The sequence below is a fragment of the Emydura macquarii genome, unplaced genomic scaffold (assembly GCF_026122565.2).
Source record: "Emydura macquarii macquarii isolate MOO-44397 ecotype Brisbane River unplaced genomic scaffold, CSIRO-AGI_Emac_v2 contig_3220, whole genome shotgun sequence".
NCBI lineage: Eukaryota > Metazoa > Chordata > Testudines > Chelidae > Emydura > Emydura macquarii.
In genome coordinates this window covers 243,997-263,553 of record NW_027133357.1, presented here as the reverse complement: position 1 = coordinate 263,553, position 19,557 = coordinate 243,997, and the positions used below count along the sequence as shown (strand labels likewise).

At 44.1% G+C, this 19,557-nt stretch overlaps 1 protein-coding gene across 2 annotated transcripts in view; it reads left to right on the top strand.

Moving 5' to 3' along the window:
- The first annotated feature begins 6,616 nt into the window (after positions 1 to 6,616).
- The window catches only part of KDM5B (lysine demethylase 5B), a 131,422-nt gene continuing 118,481 nt past the window's right edge, over positions 6,617 to 19,557 (top strand). For both annotated transcript variants that reach the window (XM_067531816.1, XM_067531815.1), the window contains exon 1: positions 6,617 to 7,043. In XM_067531816.1, the coding sequence (XP_067387917.1) occupies positions 6,906 to 7,043 (138 nt within the window). In that variant the 5' untranslated portion in view covers positions 6,617 to 6,905. The remainder of the gene's footprint in view (positions 7,044 to 19,557) is intronic.

The window sequence follows — 19,557 nt, the reverse complement described above, 5'->3', positions numbered from 1 at the left end:
CATAATGCTTCCACACCCAAATATGGCTTGATATATAAGCACCTTTACTTCACACCAGCTGGTTGCACTGCTTTAACTATAAGGGTTTCAAACCAATAGAATTAAAGCAATACAAGAACTGTGGGTAGACAAGACTTTAAACAGCTGCTGCTGCTGCGAGGCTCCTCCCCAAAGGTGGCTGAAGTGAATCCCCCATGGACAGTTTGTGAAGTCTGAACACTCTGTGAAGGTGATGAGAGTGCGGGCATTTACCCAGCGACTCACATCCCTTCTCCAACGCAGCTCAGAGGAACAGTTCTCATCGAACTTGTCTGGGGCCAGTTCGTTCCACTGGAGTGAAGTGGCCCCCAGGAGACGACAGGGAGCAAAACCTGACGCTGTCGAGCAGCGAAACACTGGGACCAATCTCTTCAGCCAAGAATCAGCTCCAGCAGCCACTGAAGTGACAGCGTTAAAAGTAGCCCAAGCCCCTAACCAGCTCCCCAGCAATGTCAGCAGGGCTGATGTGCAGCTTTAGAGCTACTGGGACACCGCCGCACTCAGCCCCAAGGAGAAGGGGGCAGGCGGTGGGAGAGGAGAAGCAGAAAAGGAGAGGGACGGTGGGGGGGGGGGGAGGAGAGGGATTGGGGGAAGGAGGCGAGGCAGCAGCCAAGGAGGTGGCTGGGAGGCAGGCAGAGGGAATGGGGGCAGGCCAGGCAGCAGCAGGAAAGGCGGAGGATGGGGGGCAGGCAGACCCAGAGGGGAGGAGGCCAGGCAGAGGGGGATGGGGGGCAGGCGGTGGGGGGAAGCCCAGGCAGCAGGCAAGGAGGGGGTTGGGGGTGGCCAGAGGGAACCACGGCGGCTGTTGCGACTTCCGGCCCCCCACGAGCTCATAGATGGAGAACGGGTCCGGGTCCGGGTCCGGGTCACTCCGAGCGGCGCCGGCGGGGCGGCTGCCCCTCCTCCCACCGAGGTCGCACACGTGTGCTACGTGCAGCGCCTGCTGCGCCCCGCGGTCCTAGAGGGAGAATCGCGCGTCCTGCATCCGCCCCCGAGTGACCGGGGAGGGGGAGCCTGACCCCCCCCTCCCGTCTGTCCCGAGTGAGCGGGCCTGTCCCGGGGATCTCACTGGGGCCCTTTGGGACAGCGGTGATGGGCCAAGATCTCTGGCCAAGCAGCGGGAAGCCCACCCTGCATGACAGGCGACGGGCGTGTGTGGTTCTGGGGGGCTGAGGCGGTGCAGGTTGTGTGGGCCCCACGGGCTGTGCGGGCGCGGAAGGGGCTCGGTCAGTTGTTTTGGAAATGTTTTCTGCTCTGACGTATTCTGCGCCAGTGGGAGGCAGGCGTGGGACGCCAGCCCTTCCTGTATGATATGAGGCATCCTCCATGTGGGGGACCTCGCCTGTACCTTGCTTTACCGTATTCGGGCAAGTCTAGGGACTGGGTCTGTCTGATTTTAGGTCTCGACTCCCTCCCACAGGCAGAGAGGCCTCTCCTGGCTTGGCTCTACAGCAAGCTGTGAACACCAGGGCTGGGGAAAATCAGCTGGAGGCCCAGCAGCCCTGTCCCACCCAAGCTCCATCATATGGCTGAATCAAAAGTCAAATGTTTGTGCACAGCTTGAGGTGTTCCCATTCGGTGGGGATCCCATTTTCTGCTGGGGGAGGCAGAAGGGGCGGATAGAAGTTCTGCACTGGGGGGTGCCCCTGTAGTCTTGGGGGAAGGCTGCATGCAGGGGAGGGGGGCCAGCCCAGAAGGAAATGTTGCTCTTATCCCTGTGTAGGTGCTGTTCTAGCTCTGTCTCTCTCTGTGGCACCTTCTAGCTGAATGTTCCCAACCCTACAGCCTCTCAGGAGAGCACAATGGCTTCTCCCCTCTCTAGAAAGCCTCACAGCCTCTTGGTTCTCAGCTGAGCAGCAACTCAGGCCCTCCCCTGCTCAGGCCCCCGTCCCTATTGTCCCAGGGTTTCCCACTATATGCAGGACAGATGCCTGCATGGGCAGCAGTAATGCTGGTACACCGTCCCCTCTGCCATGCAGCAAGCTGCTGGAAATGCATGGCTCAACTTTGCTCAAAGCTGCAGTTCCTTCCCTGGAGTCCCTGCGGGGCCGCGCTGGCAGGCTGAGCCCTGCACAGTTGCACTAGAGACAATGAAACTGGTAACTGACGGACTGACTGGGGCTCCCCCGGTGACGCTGCCTCAGGCCCTAGCCTATCGCAGAGAACAGAACGGCTCTTTAAAAAAAGAAGTGCCGATGGTGGAGTGGCTGTCAGCTGTGGCGGATCCCTCCGCAGATGTAAACATACATCATAAAGAGAGAGAAGGTGGCTTCTTGGAGACCCATGTGGCTGCAGTTGCCTGGATGGAGCTAATCCGCAGGGAAAACTGGAGGGAATCTGTAATTACAACCGTCTCCAACGTAAACACTCCCCCAACCCCGCAAACAAAGAAAAGCCACGAACAAAGTCAACCTCCCTTGTTCACTCAAATAGAGAGAAATGCTATACATTTTATGATAGATTCATGCACCTTAATTGAATACAGTCCTTACATATCAAGGTGATGGTGCCTCTCAGTCCTAGAGATTCGTCCACAAAGCCCTTCAGTAGCAGTCTACTACAATCATAGTCATTTAAAACTAAGTGAACACATGGAATACAAAAACAGAATCAGGGACCAAAAAGGGGATACAAAGCACAATGGAAGCCAAAAGAGGAATGGCTCTGCAACCAGCTTGAGGGAGGAGAGTGAAGCAGAGAGGCATTTTCTGCTCAAGTATCCAGACTACAGGGAGTGCAAAAAAACCAAACCACCCCCTAAAATGATCAGAACTGAGAGAACATTCCATAAAAACATGATGAAGAAAACTGTATATAATCCAGGGGTGGGGGAGGACACGGGATGAGACACAAGAGCAAGCCTCACCCTGCACAACGGCCAGTAATGACAAATGGACACTGAAAATAAACAGCTTACCCAAAGCAGACATGTGGGCTTAACACTACATTTGAATAAGTCTAGTGTCGTTTGTGATTCCAGGATAGAATTCTGCTTTGTACTGTGTCTTATGCCTGTGTTTTAGAGGGCTAATTCTTCGGGACCAGGGACCAAATTTCATACAGTCCTAGAAATGTAAGGCTGGAGGGGACTTTGATGAGTCATCAAGTCTAGCCCACTGCATTGTGGAAAGAACAAGTAAACCTAGGCCATTCCTGACAGTTGTTTGTACAAGCTGTTTTTTAAACCTCCAATGATGGGGATTAATTTCACAACCACCCTTGGAAGCCTATTTCAGAGATGAACTACCCTTATAGTTAGAAGTTTTTCCTAATATCTAATCTAGGGGTCGGCAACCTTTTGGACGTGGTGTGCCACATCTTTCCCCCTTTCCCCCCTCGCCCCTTTCCCACATGGTGTGGCTGCTCCCCCCTCCCAGCCAACCCCTCTCCCAGTGCTGGGCCTGCATAACGTCATGTGGGAGAGAGGAGTGGCTGCAGCATGGCGCTGCTTGGGACTGGGAGCAGCGCAGCTCTGGCCATTAATGAAAATATTGACTGGTATCAGATCCAGGACTGACCCCTGCGGTACCCCACTAGATACTCCTCTCCAGTTTAACAGTGAATTGTTGATAACTATAGTAGAACCTCAGAGTTATGAACACTAGAGTTACAAACTGACCAGTCAACCACACACCTCATTTGGAACCAGAAACACACAATCAGGCAGACGCAGAGAGAGAGAGAAAAAAAAAGGAAAGTATCATGTTAAATATAAACTACTACAAAAATAAAGGGAAAGCAGCATTTTTCTTCTGTATAGTAGTGTTTCAAAGCTGTTTTAAGTTAATGTTCAGTTATAACCTTTTGAAAGAACAACCACAACATTTTGTTCAGAGTTATGAACTTTTTAGAGTTATGAACAACCTCTATTCCTGAGATGTTCGTAACTCTGAGGTTCTACTGTACTCTTTGAGTATGGTCTTTCAACCAGTTATGCACCCGCCTTAGGGAAATGTGGTCTAGATGAAATTACAATAGTTTGCTTATGAGAATGTCATTTGGGACTGTGTCAAAAGCTTTACTAAAATCAAGATATATCATGTCTACTGCTCCCCCCACCCCACCCAGTAACCTTGCCAAAGAAGGAAATTACATTGGTTTGGCGTAATATGTTCTTGACAAATCCATGGTGCTTGCAGATTGATTGCTTAATAATTTGCTCCAGTACTTTCTAGGTATCAAAGTTAGGGGGACTGGTCTATAATTTCCTGGGTCCTCTTTGTTACCCTTTTAAAAGACAGGTACTAGGTTTGCCCTTCTCCAGTGTTCTGCGACCTCACCCATCCTCCAGGAATTCTCAAAGATAATAGCTAATGGTTCCAAGATAGCTTCAGCTAGTTCCTTAAGCATCCTAGGATGAATTTCATCAGGCCTTACTGACTTGAATAGATCTAACTTGTCTAAATATTTTAACCTGTTCTTTCCCTGTTTTGGCTCGCATTCCTTCCCCCTTGTTAATATTACTTGTGCTGAGTATCTGGTCACCATTATTAACTTTTTTTAAGGCTGAAGCAAAATAGCACTAAACACCTCAGTTTTCTTGATGTCTTCAGTCATCAGGTCCCTTCCTAAATAGAGGACCTACACTTTCCTTCATCTTTCTTTTGTTCTCTAATGTATTTAAAGAACCTCTTCTTATTGCCTTTTATATCCTTTGCTAGGTGTAACTCATTTTGTGCCTTAGCCTTTCTGATTTTGTTCCTACATGTCCATGCTATTCTTTTGTATTCCTCCTTAGCAATTTGTCCATGTTTCTACTTTATGTAGGATTCCTCTTTGATTTTCAGGTCATTGAAGTGCTCCTGATGGAGCTATATTGGCCTCTTACTATTCTTCCTATCTTGCACAGGGTCATGTACACTGTCAGTACTCAGGAAATAACAATTCTGCACAATGTTTCTGAAATCTCAGCCTAATCTGTTGATTCCTTAAATCTGGGCAGTGTTTTTTTTTTTTTTGCAGGAGTGGCGTACAGGGCAACTTTTAAAGATGTGGACTAGAGTAGAAGATTAGCTATTTCAGTCACTTCATTACAAAACAGTGCAGTGGAAATGCAAATAGGTGGAGTGAGAATTAAAGGTGGAAAAGAAAAAGCAGAGGTCGGGAGCTGTTGGATTATTTACGTTTCCAAGACTGCCCTCCAACATCTGGATTAAAGTCAGGAAGAATGGAATTGTGTGTATGTTCTCATAGGCTCTGTCAGCTCCTTAGCCCAAATAAATAACAGGGAGCAGTCATGTCACTTGTGTGGACACCAAAGATGCAGGCTATGTCTACATTTAAAATGCTGCACTCAGTATTGCAACAGGAAGCGTACTTCGCTAGAGTCAATCCACCTCCCCAAGAATGCTAACTAGGTCGATGGAAGAATTCTTCTGTCACATCCTACACCAGGGATGAGCACATCACTCAGTATCTTTCACATCCCTGAGCAACGTAGCTGCGTTGACTTAACTTTTTAGCATGGACCTAGCCTTATAAAACCTGCATGGAGAGCAATGCCAATAAAGTGTGATAGCCTCATGACCTTGTTCCTTTAGCAAACACTAGTGTCTCATTTCTCTCTAGAATTGAGGCCTTGTCTACAAAGGCAAATTGCACCAGTTTAGTTTAAATAATTTTTTAAACCAATTTCATTAAATTGATGCAAACCCCTGCATGGACACTTATTTCAGATTAAGAATAGTTTATTTTGGTTTAGCTAGAGGTTCTTAATCAGTATAAACTAAACTAAAGAAAGCCACTCCAGTAAGAGTGGCCACATTGATGTTTGTACTGGTTTAACTAAATCAGTTTAAATTTACACTTTAGGCCAGGTCTATACTACCACTTACTTTAGTATAACTTGTGTTGCTCAAGGGTGTGAATATGCCACCTTCCTGAGTAAAGTAAGTTACACAGACCTAAGTGCCGGTGTGGACAGCGGTATAGCTGACATAGCTACTGCCTCTCACAGAACTGGAACTGAGCTCTCTCCCTTCAGCATAGATCTTCACCAGATGTGCTACACTGGTGCAGCTGCATTAGAGCAAAGCTTGTCTTTCTCACCAACAGAAGTTGGTCCAATAAAAGGTATTTCCTCACCTACCTTAGCTCTCTAATATTGGGGGGGAGGAGGGGTGAATCAGGTATCTTGGGCAAACTGAGCTCCAAGTAGAAGAGACTGGGAGTCCCCAGAAAGAAATGAAGCCCTGCATGAGGGCTGGGAGTAGCCTCAGAGAAATGTGGCCTTTACTCTGTGTTCTGGAAAGAACCCCAGAGCTGGATAAGAAATGGGTCAGTGTGGCCATGAGCTGTGGGCCCCAAGCTATGGGGACCATGGCCTCTTTTAGGGAATTATTTAATACCCATCAAACACTGGAAATGAAGGAGCCTCTAATTTTTATAACTCTAGTAACCTGTACTCCAGTGTGGCCAGGATAGCCCCCTCTACAGAAGAGAGGATCCCCTACCCCTATGTGTGAGTCCTCTCTGCAAGAGAGGGGTCTTGATGAGGGGGCAACGTGTGAGCAGAAGGCACCCCATGGCCTGCAGATGGGAGCTCCAGGCACAAAGGGGGACACCCCATGGGGGGAGGGGAGCCCCAGGCACAAAGGGGAACACCCCAAGGAGGAAGGGAGCCCTAGGCACAAAGGGGGGACACCACACTGGGGGATGTGGGAGTCCCTGAAGCACACTCTCTCCCCGGGGCGGAGCGGTGGGGGGGCGCCCCACGGCGCTCAGCCCGGCCGGACTCTTTTCTCTCCCGTCTCGGCGGAGGTGCACGGCCCGTTCTGGCGGCGCTCGGCGACCAGCGTCTGTTGGAGGATTGTTTGGAGACGGCTGCTGGCTGAGGAGGAGCTGCTGGCGCCCCAGCCCGCCCGGCCATGGCCGAGTTCCTGCCGCCGCCCGAGTGCCCCGTGTTCGAGCCCAGCTGGGAGGAGTTCGCCGACCCCTTCGCCTTCATCCACAAGATCCGACCCATCGCCGAGCAGACCGGCATCTGCAAGGTGCGGCCGCCGCCGGTGAGTGCCTGGCCGGCCGGGGCCCAGCGCCGCCCGCATGGCGCCGCGGAGCAGCCCTTTGTGCGCGGGCCGCGGGGGGCCAGTCGCCCCGCAGGGACCCCTGGGGTCCGGCGGGGAGCGGGGTCAAGGCGGCCGGGGAGGGCCGAGGAGCGCGAGCCGGGATCCCCTCTCGGGGCACGGAGCCCGGCCCGCCTGCCTCAGCCCAGGGCTCCGGCTGGCAGCGCAGCCTCGGCCGGAGCGTGCGGGGTCCCGGGGTCCCCTCGCCGAGCAGCCTGCGCTCACCGTGCCCGGCCGCCTGCTGCCTCCGCGGGGGAGGCGGAGAAGTTTCCTCCGGTGGCACCAGGGCCCTTCCCGCAGCCGCCGGCGCTCGAGGCTCGCCGCAGGGGCCCTGGGGGTGCTTGGCCCCCGGAAGACAGGCGTCCGGAGCGCAGCCCTGAAGTGCACCCGAAGTTGAAGCGAGCTTCCTGCAGCGCCGCCTTGCCTGCCGCTGGCCGAGCGGCGTGGAGCCGGGCTGCTCGGGGAGAGGGGCCGGGGCGAACTGCGCTGCCGCCCGGAGCAGGTCCCCTTCCTGCCCGCCCGCTCGGAGTTCGCCAGTAAAAGTGACTGAAGAGCCTTTGTTTTCATACCTGCCCAGGGCGAGCTGCGCTAGTCCCAGGTGAAGGGCTCCCAGGCAGTTTCCCTCGTTGGGAGGCAGGCGGAGGGTTGGAAAGCGGATAGTTCTACAGTCGCTTCACGCGATTAGCGACCAAAGTTTCGCCTGGGTCCCATTCTTGGTGCTCGAACTGCTGCGATTAATGGAACTAGAGCAGCCACTATGGAAAGACCTACAGGAGGCAGCTTGTTGGGTGTTGCCCTCCATGTTGGCATTGTAGTGTGCTAGGGCTGTAGATTCCTCTGTTTGCCTTTTTCGGTGTCCATGGTGGCATTTCTGTGGCCAGACTAGAGGCTTGGTTTAGTTTTTGATAGAGTTACCCAGTGTCTTAACTTGAAGAACATGTAACTAACTATTCAGCATCGGATTTTGAGTGGTATCCTTTCTTTCTGAATCATAGGCAGACATGGCCACCATTTTAGAATGCAATACATAGTGGGAAAAGTAGTAAGTCTTTATCACTTTATATATGTAAACGGACACTTAACTATTGAATTAACAAAAGGAAATGTTGTTATACAGTTCTCATTTGATTGTCTATAGTTAGTATTAAAAGCTTGAAGTGTTCTAATCAGAATCCTTGTTTTTATGTAAAACAATAAACTAGAACTACTTTGGTGAGGAGGGTCGTGTTGAACAAAGATTAGCTTGATAAAAGTGGGTGTATATGGTCTTTATTTTACAAAAAGTGTTCTTATCCTAAAAGATAAGTTGGTACAGGTAGTTTGAAATAGCTAAGCTGACAACAAGAAAAGTGCTACCCTGTTTATTTAAGTGATCAAAAGACTTAAATCTCCAATAAGAGGTGAGGATAAAGAGACATTTTTGTGGTCTTAATTTCAGAAGTGATACTCTGAGTGCACAGAAACTAAATGTCCAGCGTAATATGTTTCAGTCCAACTTTTTGATCCTATACTTGGAATTTTTAGTTAAAAACATTGCATTGAAATAAAATGAAATAACTTGCCTTGTTTTACAGTCTGAGACTAGAAATGTGTATAATCAGATTGAGTAAAATAACCTGCATCGTACAATAAAATCTACAGATAATACTGTCTGCTGCAAGAGAATCCACAACATGCAATTGCATGCATGCGCGCACACACACACACTTGTTAATTTAATTAGTAAAAAAGGGCAAAAATGTGTGTTGTGTTATGAAGTTAAGTGCTGACTTCATGATTGAGGTTGTAAGACAGGTTTCATTGTACACCCAATTTTGAACCTCTCCTCTTTTTGTGTAGAATAATTCTCTGGATTGGATATGGTCAACTATGATTTTCAACAACTGTGAGCAGAACTGACTTTTTATATACCCCTTTCAAAGATGCACGTTTCAATCCTAATTTATATGCTGTTTATCTGCTAGTCCAGAACAAAATTAATAGTAAATGGTTTCTTACAATCTATGCTCCTTAATGGGGAAGTTAGAAATGGATGGGACCTCTACAGGCCAAAATAACAAATGCACCTTTGTCCCTTTATCAAGGAAAGATATGTTTTCAATTATCTAACCCCTCCCACCCCCCAAAAAAACAACCACCAAAAAAGCAAAATCTGATATTGGTCATATGAACGACCAAATATTTCACTGGCTTTTTAATGGTGAGATATGATTTCCCAATCTATTAGAATTCTTTGAACAGGTCAACAAACGTGGACAAAGCTGATCCAGTGTATACAATGTACGTGGATTTTCCAAAAGCCTTTGACAGGGTCCCTCACCAAAGGCTCTTAGGCAAACTAAGCAGTCATAGGATAAGAGGTAAGGTCCTCTCATGAATCAGTAACCAGTTAAAAAACAAGAAACAAAGGGTAGGAGTAAATGGTCAGTTTTCAGAATGAGAGAAGGTATTCCACAGGGAACCTGTACTGCAGCAAGTGTTCAATATGTTCATAAATGATCTGGAAAAAGGGGTGAACAATGAGGTGGCAAAATTTGCAGATGATACACAATTACTAAGGCCAAAGAAGACTGTGAAGAGTTAAAAAGGCATTTAACAAAACTGAGTACCAAAATGGCAAAGGAAATTCAATGTTGATAAATACAAAGTAGTGCATGTTGGAAAATACCATCCCAACTATATATAAAAAATGATGGGGTCTAAATTAACTGTTACCATTCAAGAAAGAGATCTTGGAGTCATTGTGGATAGTTCTCCGAAAACATCTACTCAATGTGGAGCAGCAGTCAAAAAAGTGAACAATGTTAGGAACCATTAGGAAGGGGATAGATAATAAGACATTAAATATAATGCCACTATATAAATCCATGGTATGCCCACACCTTGAATGCTGCCTGCGGTTTTGGTTGCCCCACCTCAAAAAAGATATATTTGAAATGGAAAAGGTACAGACCAGGGCAACAAAATTGGTTAGGGGTATGGAACAGCTTCCATATGAGGAGGGATTAAAAAGACCAGGGCTAGTCAGCTTGGAGAAGAGACAACTAAAGGGGGGCATGATAGAGGCCTATAAAATCATGAAAAAAAATTGTTTGGAGGAAGCAAATAAAGAAGAGGTAAATAATAAAGAATTAGGGATCACCTGATGAAATTAATAGACAGCAGGTTTAAACCAACCAGAAGGAAGTACTTCTTCACACAACGCACAGTCAACCTGTGGAACTCATTACCAGGGGATGTTGTGCAGGCCAAAAGTATAATTGGGTTAAAAAAGAATTACTGTAGATAAGTTCATGCCTAAATGGAAGCTGAGCTTTCATGAAAATCTGGCCCCATAGCTGTTTACCCTAGATACTTGAGGCAGTCAGAGAGTCTGGATGAATGCTTATCTCTAGTTCTTCCTGAGAAAGTGCTGTAGCATTTGAAAAGCAGTCTTTTCCCAGTCTACTGCAGTGTCAGAATGATCCTGCTGTCCTAGAAGTAGTAGGATGTTAGAGAGGTTTTTCCCTTAAAACCAGGATATTTGTTACATCATAAGAACCAGCAAAGAATAACATGCAAGCCTTTCCTTGAAGTGAAATAAATCTCAAGAATGTGTGTACAGTACAGCAGAAGTTGAGCCTCTCTGAGCCCACCTGCATTCTTTACAGGTTCTACCTCCCAGGCTCACTCTGAAGCAAGCAGACATCACTGTCTGCCAGTGTCTAGGATGAGCATGGAGTCCATAACGCAATCACTGTTCTTGCATCCACTACCACCTGGGTGTGTTTTACTTGTGAATAATTATTGGTGGATGGAGGAATGCTTTTGGGTCTGAGCTGCAGCCATGGACTGGTGGAAACTAGTTGAACTCATGATCTGGAATGACCGGCATTGGTGGGTCAGAATGGACACTTTTCTTTCTCTCTCTGTAGACTAGCTCTCACATTGCAGCACCAGACCACAAGGACTAGAGCTCCACATGCTATGGAAAGGAATGGTAATTGCTGTGGAAGTTCTCCCCTAGTGGTAGTTACTGGTCAGCTGGGCATTAATTTGGTGTTGATAAATCCCTGACATGTACTATTATGGTGAAAGTTTGCAGAGCAATACATAGTGCTTTGCAGGGGATTTTATCAAGACGGCCAGTATGGCAGAGATCATTTAGGTATTAAGCAGTTGAGAGGCATTTTACCTCAGGAGCATATTTTACACTGCCTCCTCAACCAGTCAGCTCCACCAACAGGAAGGGATATACCACCCTATATCAATGCTAAAATTCCCTAAAACTTGGGTTTTCAAGAGTGATCAGAGGGAACTCTCTTTCTTCCCTCCACTTCCATCAACATTGACTCTAAACCTAGGACTGGACTGGACCTCCTGGGTCATGAAGTCTAGGACCCTGCTCTCACAGGCAACCTCATCATATAAGCCTGTTAATTAGTTGTGTTTTGTTTAGTCTGTGATTCAGGGTGGCCATGCAATGCCTAAATTTGCCATTGTTGACCCACATTGACTATTCAGTGACTAATTTAGCAGTTATCATGTTTGTCTGCTGCATTTTATATAACATGGAAAAGCAAAGGTGAAGTTTTCTGTGAGTAGTGGTATGCTGAGGAATCCATACTGGCATCAACCTATGCCCATGCAGCACCGCTTGTATCAGTGTACTGCATAAATTAGAAATGCTTTGTGTCCAGTTCAGGACACCACATTTCAGGAAAGATGTGGAGAAAGTCCAGAGAAGAGCAGCAAAAATGATTAAAGGTTTAGAAAACATGACCTATGAGGGAAAATTGAAAAAACTGGGTTTGTTTAGTTTGGAGAAGAAGAGACTGAAGGGGGACATAACAGTTTTTAAGTACATAAAAGGCTGTTACAAGGAGGAGGGGAAAATTGTTCTCTTTAACCTCTGAGGATAGGACAAGACGCAATTGGCTTAAATTGCAGCAAGGGTGGTTTAGGTTGGACATTAGGAAAAACTTCTTAACTGCCTGGGTGTTAAGAACTGGAATAAATTGCCAGGGAGGTTGTGGAATCTCTGGAGATTTTTAAGAGCAGGTTAGATGAATATCTGTTAGAGAGAGCCTAGTCCTGACTTGCGTGTAGGGGACTGGACCAGAAGACCTATCGAGGTCTCTTCCAGTCCTACGATTCTGTGATATATTCTCAAACTAAGGGTGGAATATTGGATACTAAACAGTGGATTTAATATGAATTAATATAGTTATATGCTATGATGTGGTGAGATTTCTTTGTTACACATTTAAATTATGCTTTATTATGCTCTTTATTTACATGGTGAATAAATTTAAGGAGTAAATTATTGTAAAATTTGGTGTTCAGGTAGTGAGGTTATGTGGATGATATTATGGTGGATTTGGAAATAAGGGCACTTTATGGCATGTTGCTATTAAAGAACTGTATCATTACAGAACAGATTGACTATCTGCAGTGGTGCAATGCTTTATAAAATGTGAAGCCTAAGAAGAGGAAAAGCAGAGAGAGGTTATTCATGGAAGTGTATTAGTACATAAGCAAGGATTCAGACTTGGGGTTGAAGGACTATAAAATAAGGGCCATTGAATGGCAGGATAAGAATCTTAAATTAATGAAAAGGAAGGCCTGATTCCAGTAGAAGAACAAGGAAATGATGCAAAATTATATGAGGTGTGAAGGGAAGACCAAAAAGTAACATTGTACACTAACCATTTTGCAGCTTAGCTCTAATATTAAAAAGTAATGTGTACAAGAACAGGGGAGTATCCCTGGAGAATGTTAAAGAAAAGCTGCTAAAGTTAGACATTTTAAATTCAGCAAGTCCAGATAACTTGTATCCAAGACTTTAAAAAGAATTGGATGAGGAGCTCATTAGACCATTAATGTTGATTTTTAATAAATCTTGGAGCACTAGGGAAGTTCTAGTAGAGCAGAAGACAGCAATGTTGGCCAATGTTTAAAAAGAGTAAATAGTATTATCCAGATATTTATAGGCCTGTCTGCTTGACATCAGCCCTGGGCAGAATGATGGACCAGCTGATATGGGACTCAATTATAAAGAATTAAAGGAAAGTAATGCAATTAATGGCAATCAAAATGGGTTTATGGAAAATGGATCATATCAAACTAATTTGATATCTTTCTGTGATGAAATTACAAGTTTGGTTGATAAAGCTAATAGTGGTGTCATAAATATACTTACAAACTTTTGTAAGGCATTTGGCCTGGTAACACATGACGCTTTGATTTAAAGAAAACTAGAACAATATAAAATTAACCTGGCTCACACAAAATGAAGTAAAAACTGGCTAACTTGTGTGTTCTCAAAATGTAAATATAATTGGGAAATCATCAAGGGGGTGTGTTTCTAGTGAGGTTCTGCAGGGATTGATTCTTGACCCTATGCTATTTAATACTTTTATCAGTGACCTGGAAGAAAATGTAAAATCATCATTGATAAAATTTACAGATGACACAAACATTGGGGGAGTGGTAAATGATAAAGAGGACAGGTCACTGACTCAGAGCAACCTGGATTGCTTGGTAAACTGGGCACAAGCAAACAATATGTGTTTTAATACATGTAAATGTAAATGAATACATCTGGGAGCAAAGAATGTAGGCCATACTTACAGGATGGGGAACTCTATCCTGAGAAGTAGTGACTCTCAAAAAGATTTGGGGGTCGTGGTGAATAATCAACTGAGCATGAGCTCCCAGTGTGATGGTGTGGTCAAAAGAGCTAATGTGATCCTGGGCTGTTTAAATAGTGGAATCCCGAGTAGGAATAGAGAGGTTATTTTACCTCCATATTTGGCACTGTTGCGATCACTGCTAGAAAACGATGTCCGATTCTGGTGCCCACAATTGAAGAAGGAAGTGGATAAATTGAAGAGGGTTCAAAGAAGAGCCCCAAGAATGATTAAAAGGCTTGGAAAACATCCCTTATAATGTTAGACTCAAATTTAACAAAGGAAAGGTTAAGAGGTGACTCGATTAGTCTGTTACAATGGTTTTCAACTTTTTTTCAGTTCTTTTGTGGACCCCTAAAAATTTTGAATGGAGGTATGAACCCCTTTGGAAATCTTAGACATAGCCTGCAGACCCACAAGGTTCCGAGGACCCCAGGTTGAAAACCACTGTTCTATAGTACACGGGGAACAAATATTTAATAATGGGCTCTTCAGTTTAGCGGACAAAGGTATGACATGGTGCAATGGCTGGAAATTGAAGCTAGGCAAATCCAGACTAGAATTATGGTGTAAGTTTTTAACAGTGAGAGTAATTAACCATTGGAATAATTTACCAAGGGCTGTGATGGGTTCTCCATCAGTGGCAATTTTTAAATCAAGAATGGATGTTTGTCTAAAAGATCTTTAGGAATTATTTTTGGGAGTTCCGTGGCCAGTGTTATGTAGGAGGTCAGACTCATTAGATGAGCACAATGATTCCTTCTGACCTTGGAATGTATGGATCTAAGGACAATATATTCTCTTACAAGTGCATTTTGTTTGAGTACTCTTTTTGCTTTCTCAAGGTTTTCCAATCCTTCTCCCTTTCCCCCGAAAGGTTGTGAGGGGGCTGAAGAGTAGAGTGCAGTCCAGGCCCTGATTGATGCCATGGTTTTGGACAGGTGGTTCAGGGTCTAGTTTTCAGACGTCAATTTTTGTTGGGCCTTTATTTGTTAAACCATTCCAGCTGCAATTGTCAGTCTTTGTGCTCCATCTCAATCCTTATATATATTTCCTTGTCCTTCTACTGGAATCAGTCTTTCCTTTTCATTAATGTAAGATTCTTGTCCTGCCTTTTGGTGATAATTATTCTTATTTTATACTCCTTAAGTGTGAATACTTGTTTGTCTACCAGTACACCTCCGCGAAGAATAATCTTTCTCTGTTTCTTCCTCTTTTTCTTGATGAGTTGGGTAATAGACCAGTTAGCTTGGGATGCTCTTGGACAAAATAATGGAATGGCTGACAAGGGACTCTCAATCAGTAAGGACCTAAAAGCTGGTAACTAATGCCATTCAACAGAATTAAATGGAAAATGGACCCTTTCAAATGAACATGATAGTGTTTTTTGAAGCAATTAGAAGTTTGGTAAAGGTAATTGTGTAAACATAATCTTTTTGACTTCTATAAATCATTTGACTTAGTATGATACAGTATTTTAATTAAAATCAATATATCACATTGGATTAGGAACTTGCTAAGAAGTTAAAGTAATTGTTAATAAGGACTCATGAATAGATTTTTTTTTTTTTTTGAATGGGGGTCTCTGGTTCTCAGGGCACTGCTATCTAATATTTTTATCAAAGATCTGGAAGAAAATTTAATTGCTGATTAAAGTTTGCAGGAAACAGTACAGTGGTAAATAATGGTAGGGACAGGTCACTGTTACATAGTGATCTGGATTACTTGATAAATTGGGCATGATGAAACAATATGCATTTTAGTATGGCTAACTGCAAGGCTATACATCTAGGAACAAAAAATGTAGATCACACTTGCAGGATGAGGAACTTGTATTGGTCTTATGGGCCAAAAGAGTTAAATGTGTTAAATTCTTTCACTGTCCAACATTAAAACAGTGATATGAAGGTTCATGTTTTTTTCTACAGAGGGCATGGCTTACAGAGTTTCTTGGCAAACACCCAAAAGCATTTATTCTAAAGTTGAAAGATTATTGATCAAACAAAAGAGAGAACAAGAAATCAAAACAAGCATAAATATTGAAACTGAGGAATTATACAAAAACTTATTCAAAACCTATTAAAGCCTGTCTCTTTTTGGAGGCAAAATATCAGTCTTTTATTTTCACCAATAACCTTTCTTTGATTAAAAGGAAAGGGTTAATTTTACTCTGTCCTGATGTATGAAGGGTATTCACTTCTATTTTTTCACAGACAGACACAAGTAGATGAGAGACAGGATAGAAAAGATGGGGGCAAATATGGCTTTTGTTGATGGTTTTTGGAATACTGGATGGTTGTTCAGTTACGAATGGATGATCTTTGACTGGCAGGTTGACCATGACAACTGTTGTTTGGATCCTGGTTTGCATTCTGGTCAGGGATATCATCTGCTTGGGTCCTTTCTCTTTAGACTGGGCAGGTTTCTGGACATCTCATCTTGCTGTGCTGATGCAGTGCTGTTAATTTCAGGATTTGCTGAAAAGCCAAGAGAGTGAGAGAGAGGATAGGAGGAAAAAAAATAGTGGGGCAGAAAGTAACACAAAAGGGAAGGGAGGCAAAACAGGATGCTGGCAATTAGAGATCCTTGCTGATGGGCTGAGGACTGGATGTCATGATGATAGGATGACTTTCCAGACCCACAGGTGAAAGATGAAGTTCCTTAAACAAGAGTTCCTCTTGGGCAGAAAATCCTTCAGTCTGGTCTGCTTCCTCTGTCTTGTGGTTTAGAAGAATGAGATGAGATAAGAGCTGCCAAGGTTTTTCTATGTCTCTTTTTAAGAACTCCAGAAAAGGGAAAAAGTGAGTGTCATGGTTTATTCCCTCATTATTTTGTCCACCAATTAGGCCTAATATCTGCCTAACCAGTTTGTCTATTAATTTCTGGACCCACATCTCATTTATTAAGTCCAATCTTAACACAGTCTTGAATTATATCAGTTGGCCTTTTTTGTTTGGATTAATATAGTGTCTGTCTGATTTTTTTGCACTTGTTCATAACATTCTTTATTGAAAATAACTTGACCTACTTTCCATGATTAATTCCCAAGCGGGCAAAAAGTTATGTTATTGTGACACCTTTGAACTTTCACATATTTACACTTGAGCTTACAAATAGGGTAAATTTCTAGGCCAAGTAATCACAAAAGACTCTATCCTGGAAAACAGTGACTGAAAAAGAATTAGGGTTATGATAACAACCAATTAAATGTGACTTGTTAGAGGGATGCAGTGGTTGATGGGGCAAATGCCATACTTAGAAGGTATAGACAGAGGAGTGGGGGACTTTACCTCTGTATGCAGCATTGGTGAGTCCAATACTGGAATACAACGTGCAGTTCTAGTGTTCACATTTTAAAAAGATTACTGCAAATGTGGAGTACAGAAAAGAGACCCCCAAATGATTCTGATTTTGGAAAATATATTTGAGTTCCTTAAGCCACTAACTGTAAATCTGTTTAGCTAATCAAAAAGAAAACTGAGAGATGACTTATGTATACATTATAATCATCTTCATGGGGAAAAAATACATGAGTGGCCATACTGGCTCAGAGCAATGGTCTATCTAGTCCAACGTCCTGTCTTCTGACAGTGGCCATTGCCAGATATTTCAAAGGGAATGAACAGAACAGGGCAGTTATCGAGTGATCCATCTCCCTGTTGTCCAGTCTCAGCAGCTGGCAGGAAGAGGCTTAGGGACACCAGAGCATGGGGTTGCATCCCTGACCATCTTGGCTATTAGCCATTAATGGACCTATCTTCCATGAATTTAGCTAATTGTTTTTTAACCCAATTATAGTTTTATACTAAAGGACCCTTTAGTCTAGTGGAGAAAGACATAACAACCAATGTCTGGAAATTGAAGCCAGACAAATTCAAATGAGAAATAAGGCACATATTTATTTCAGTAAGGGTGGTTGACCATTGGAACAAACTATCAAAGGATGTGGTGCATTCATCGCTTGAGATCTTTATGCTGAGATTGATTAGCTTCTTAAAGTATATGCTCTTGTTGCAGCCCAAGCTACTTGATTTGATGCAGGAATTACTGGGTGAAATTTTCTAGTCTGTGTCATACAGGAGAGGAGACTAGATGGTTCTAATTATCGGATGGTCCCCTTCTGGCTTTAAAACCAGTGGATCTGCCAGCCACTGTCTATGCTTAGCTAAACATGCTAAAAGGGAATAGTAGCCCATGAGGGCGAAAGTGTGGGTGGGGAGGAACAAGATGCTGGGATTTGAGAATTACATAGTAATTGAACTGTGAATGTTAAGGATGAGTTGGGTAGCAGCTACTTGTACTGCAGAGACAAGGAGAGAGAAGTGATTGACAAGCAGAGGTGGACAGTTGTGTTCTCCTGTGAGACTATCTGTCTTTTACAAATATTAATGGCAGCATACATAAGAACTTGGGAAAATTCTTCGCCCGGGCCACATGCCTGCAGAATGAGTTTCCACCAGTACATTTTACAGTTACAAAGATGCATGTCTGAATTCCTCCTTAAGGTGCCTACGCCACAACCTCTGGAATCCTCTGCTGAGTGGTATCCATTGGGGCCTTTATCCCCTGCCCCTTGCAGAGGATTCTGAGGATATAAAATGGGGAGTGGCTGCAGTCTCTCTTCTCCTTACTGTGAACTGCCAACGGTGTAGCAAGCTCGGATAACACACAGCTTCTTTGATATTTGTCAACTTTTCTACTGTCCTTTCAAGGCTATTTTTGTGTTTTAGTTAGAAAAGCTGACTGACAAACTAATTTTCTTTTATAAAGGTGCTTAACCAGGATGGCAATGCTTCTCAAGTCAAGTCAAATAAGTCTGGCAATGGGAAGGTTCAACTTCTGGATCCAAGAAATTTGCTCAGTGCAGTTGTTCTATACTCAGTTTAAGTAGCGTCCAGGGCACTGTTACCCAAGACTGCTGGCATATGAAGCCTCAAGGTCCCTGTATCCGTGGGGGGTCAATCAAGGCTGACACTGAGGATCCAGCATTGACACAGATGAATCTCATGGGGAGTGGCTCTGTACGCCGCATAAGTGGCCCAGATTTTTCTGGACCTGTCCTCGTCAACTGAATCTGGTGCCAAAGACCTGGCTCAGCTGACATTATGCTTAGTATATGCAGTACCATGGTCCCCAGATCTTTCCAGTTCAACAAAGCCTATTGTTCAGGATTCAGCTGAACTGGGTAATTATAGGCCTGTCACTTTAACGTCAATCCCAGACAAGATAATACCGCTGCTGATACCGGATTTGATTAATAAAGAATTAAACAAGGGTAATAAAATTAATGACAATCAACATGGCTTTTTTTTTTGTTTGTTTGGTTTTTTTTTGGAAAATAGATCCTGTCAAACTTACTTAATACCTTTTCTTGTTGAGATTATAAATTTGGTTGATAGAGGTAATAGTTCCAGAGGGGTAGCCATATTAGTCTATATACAGCAAAAACAATGAGAGTCCGGTAGCACTTTAAAGACTAACACATTTCTGCAGGCATAAGCTTTTGTGGATTGCAGCCCATGAAGGCTTATGCCTGCAGAAATTTGTTAGAGGTAATAGTGTCGATGTAATATACTTAGACTTTTGCAGGGCATTTTACTTGGTATTGCATAACATACTGTTTTAAAAAAACAAAACAAAAAATCCAGAAAGATATAAAATTAACCTGGCACAGACATTAAATGGATTAAAAACTGGCTAACTGATTGGTAACTGTAAATGAGTGTAAACAAATGGGTGTGTTTCTAGTGGGGTCCTGCAGGGATCAGTTCTTGTTCTTATGCTAT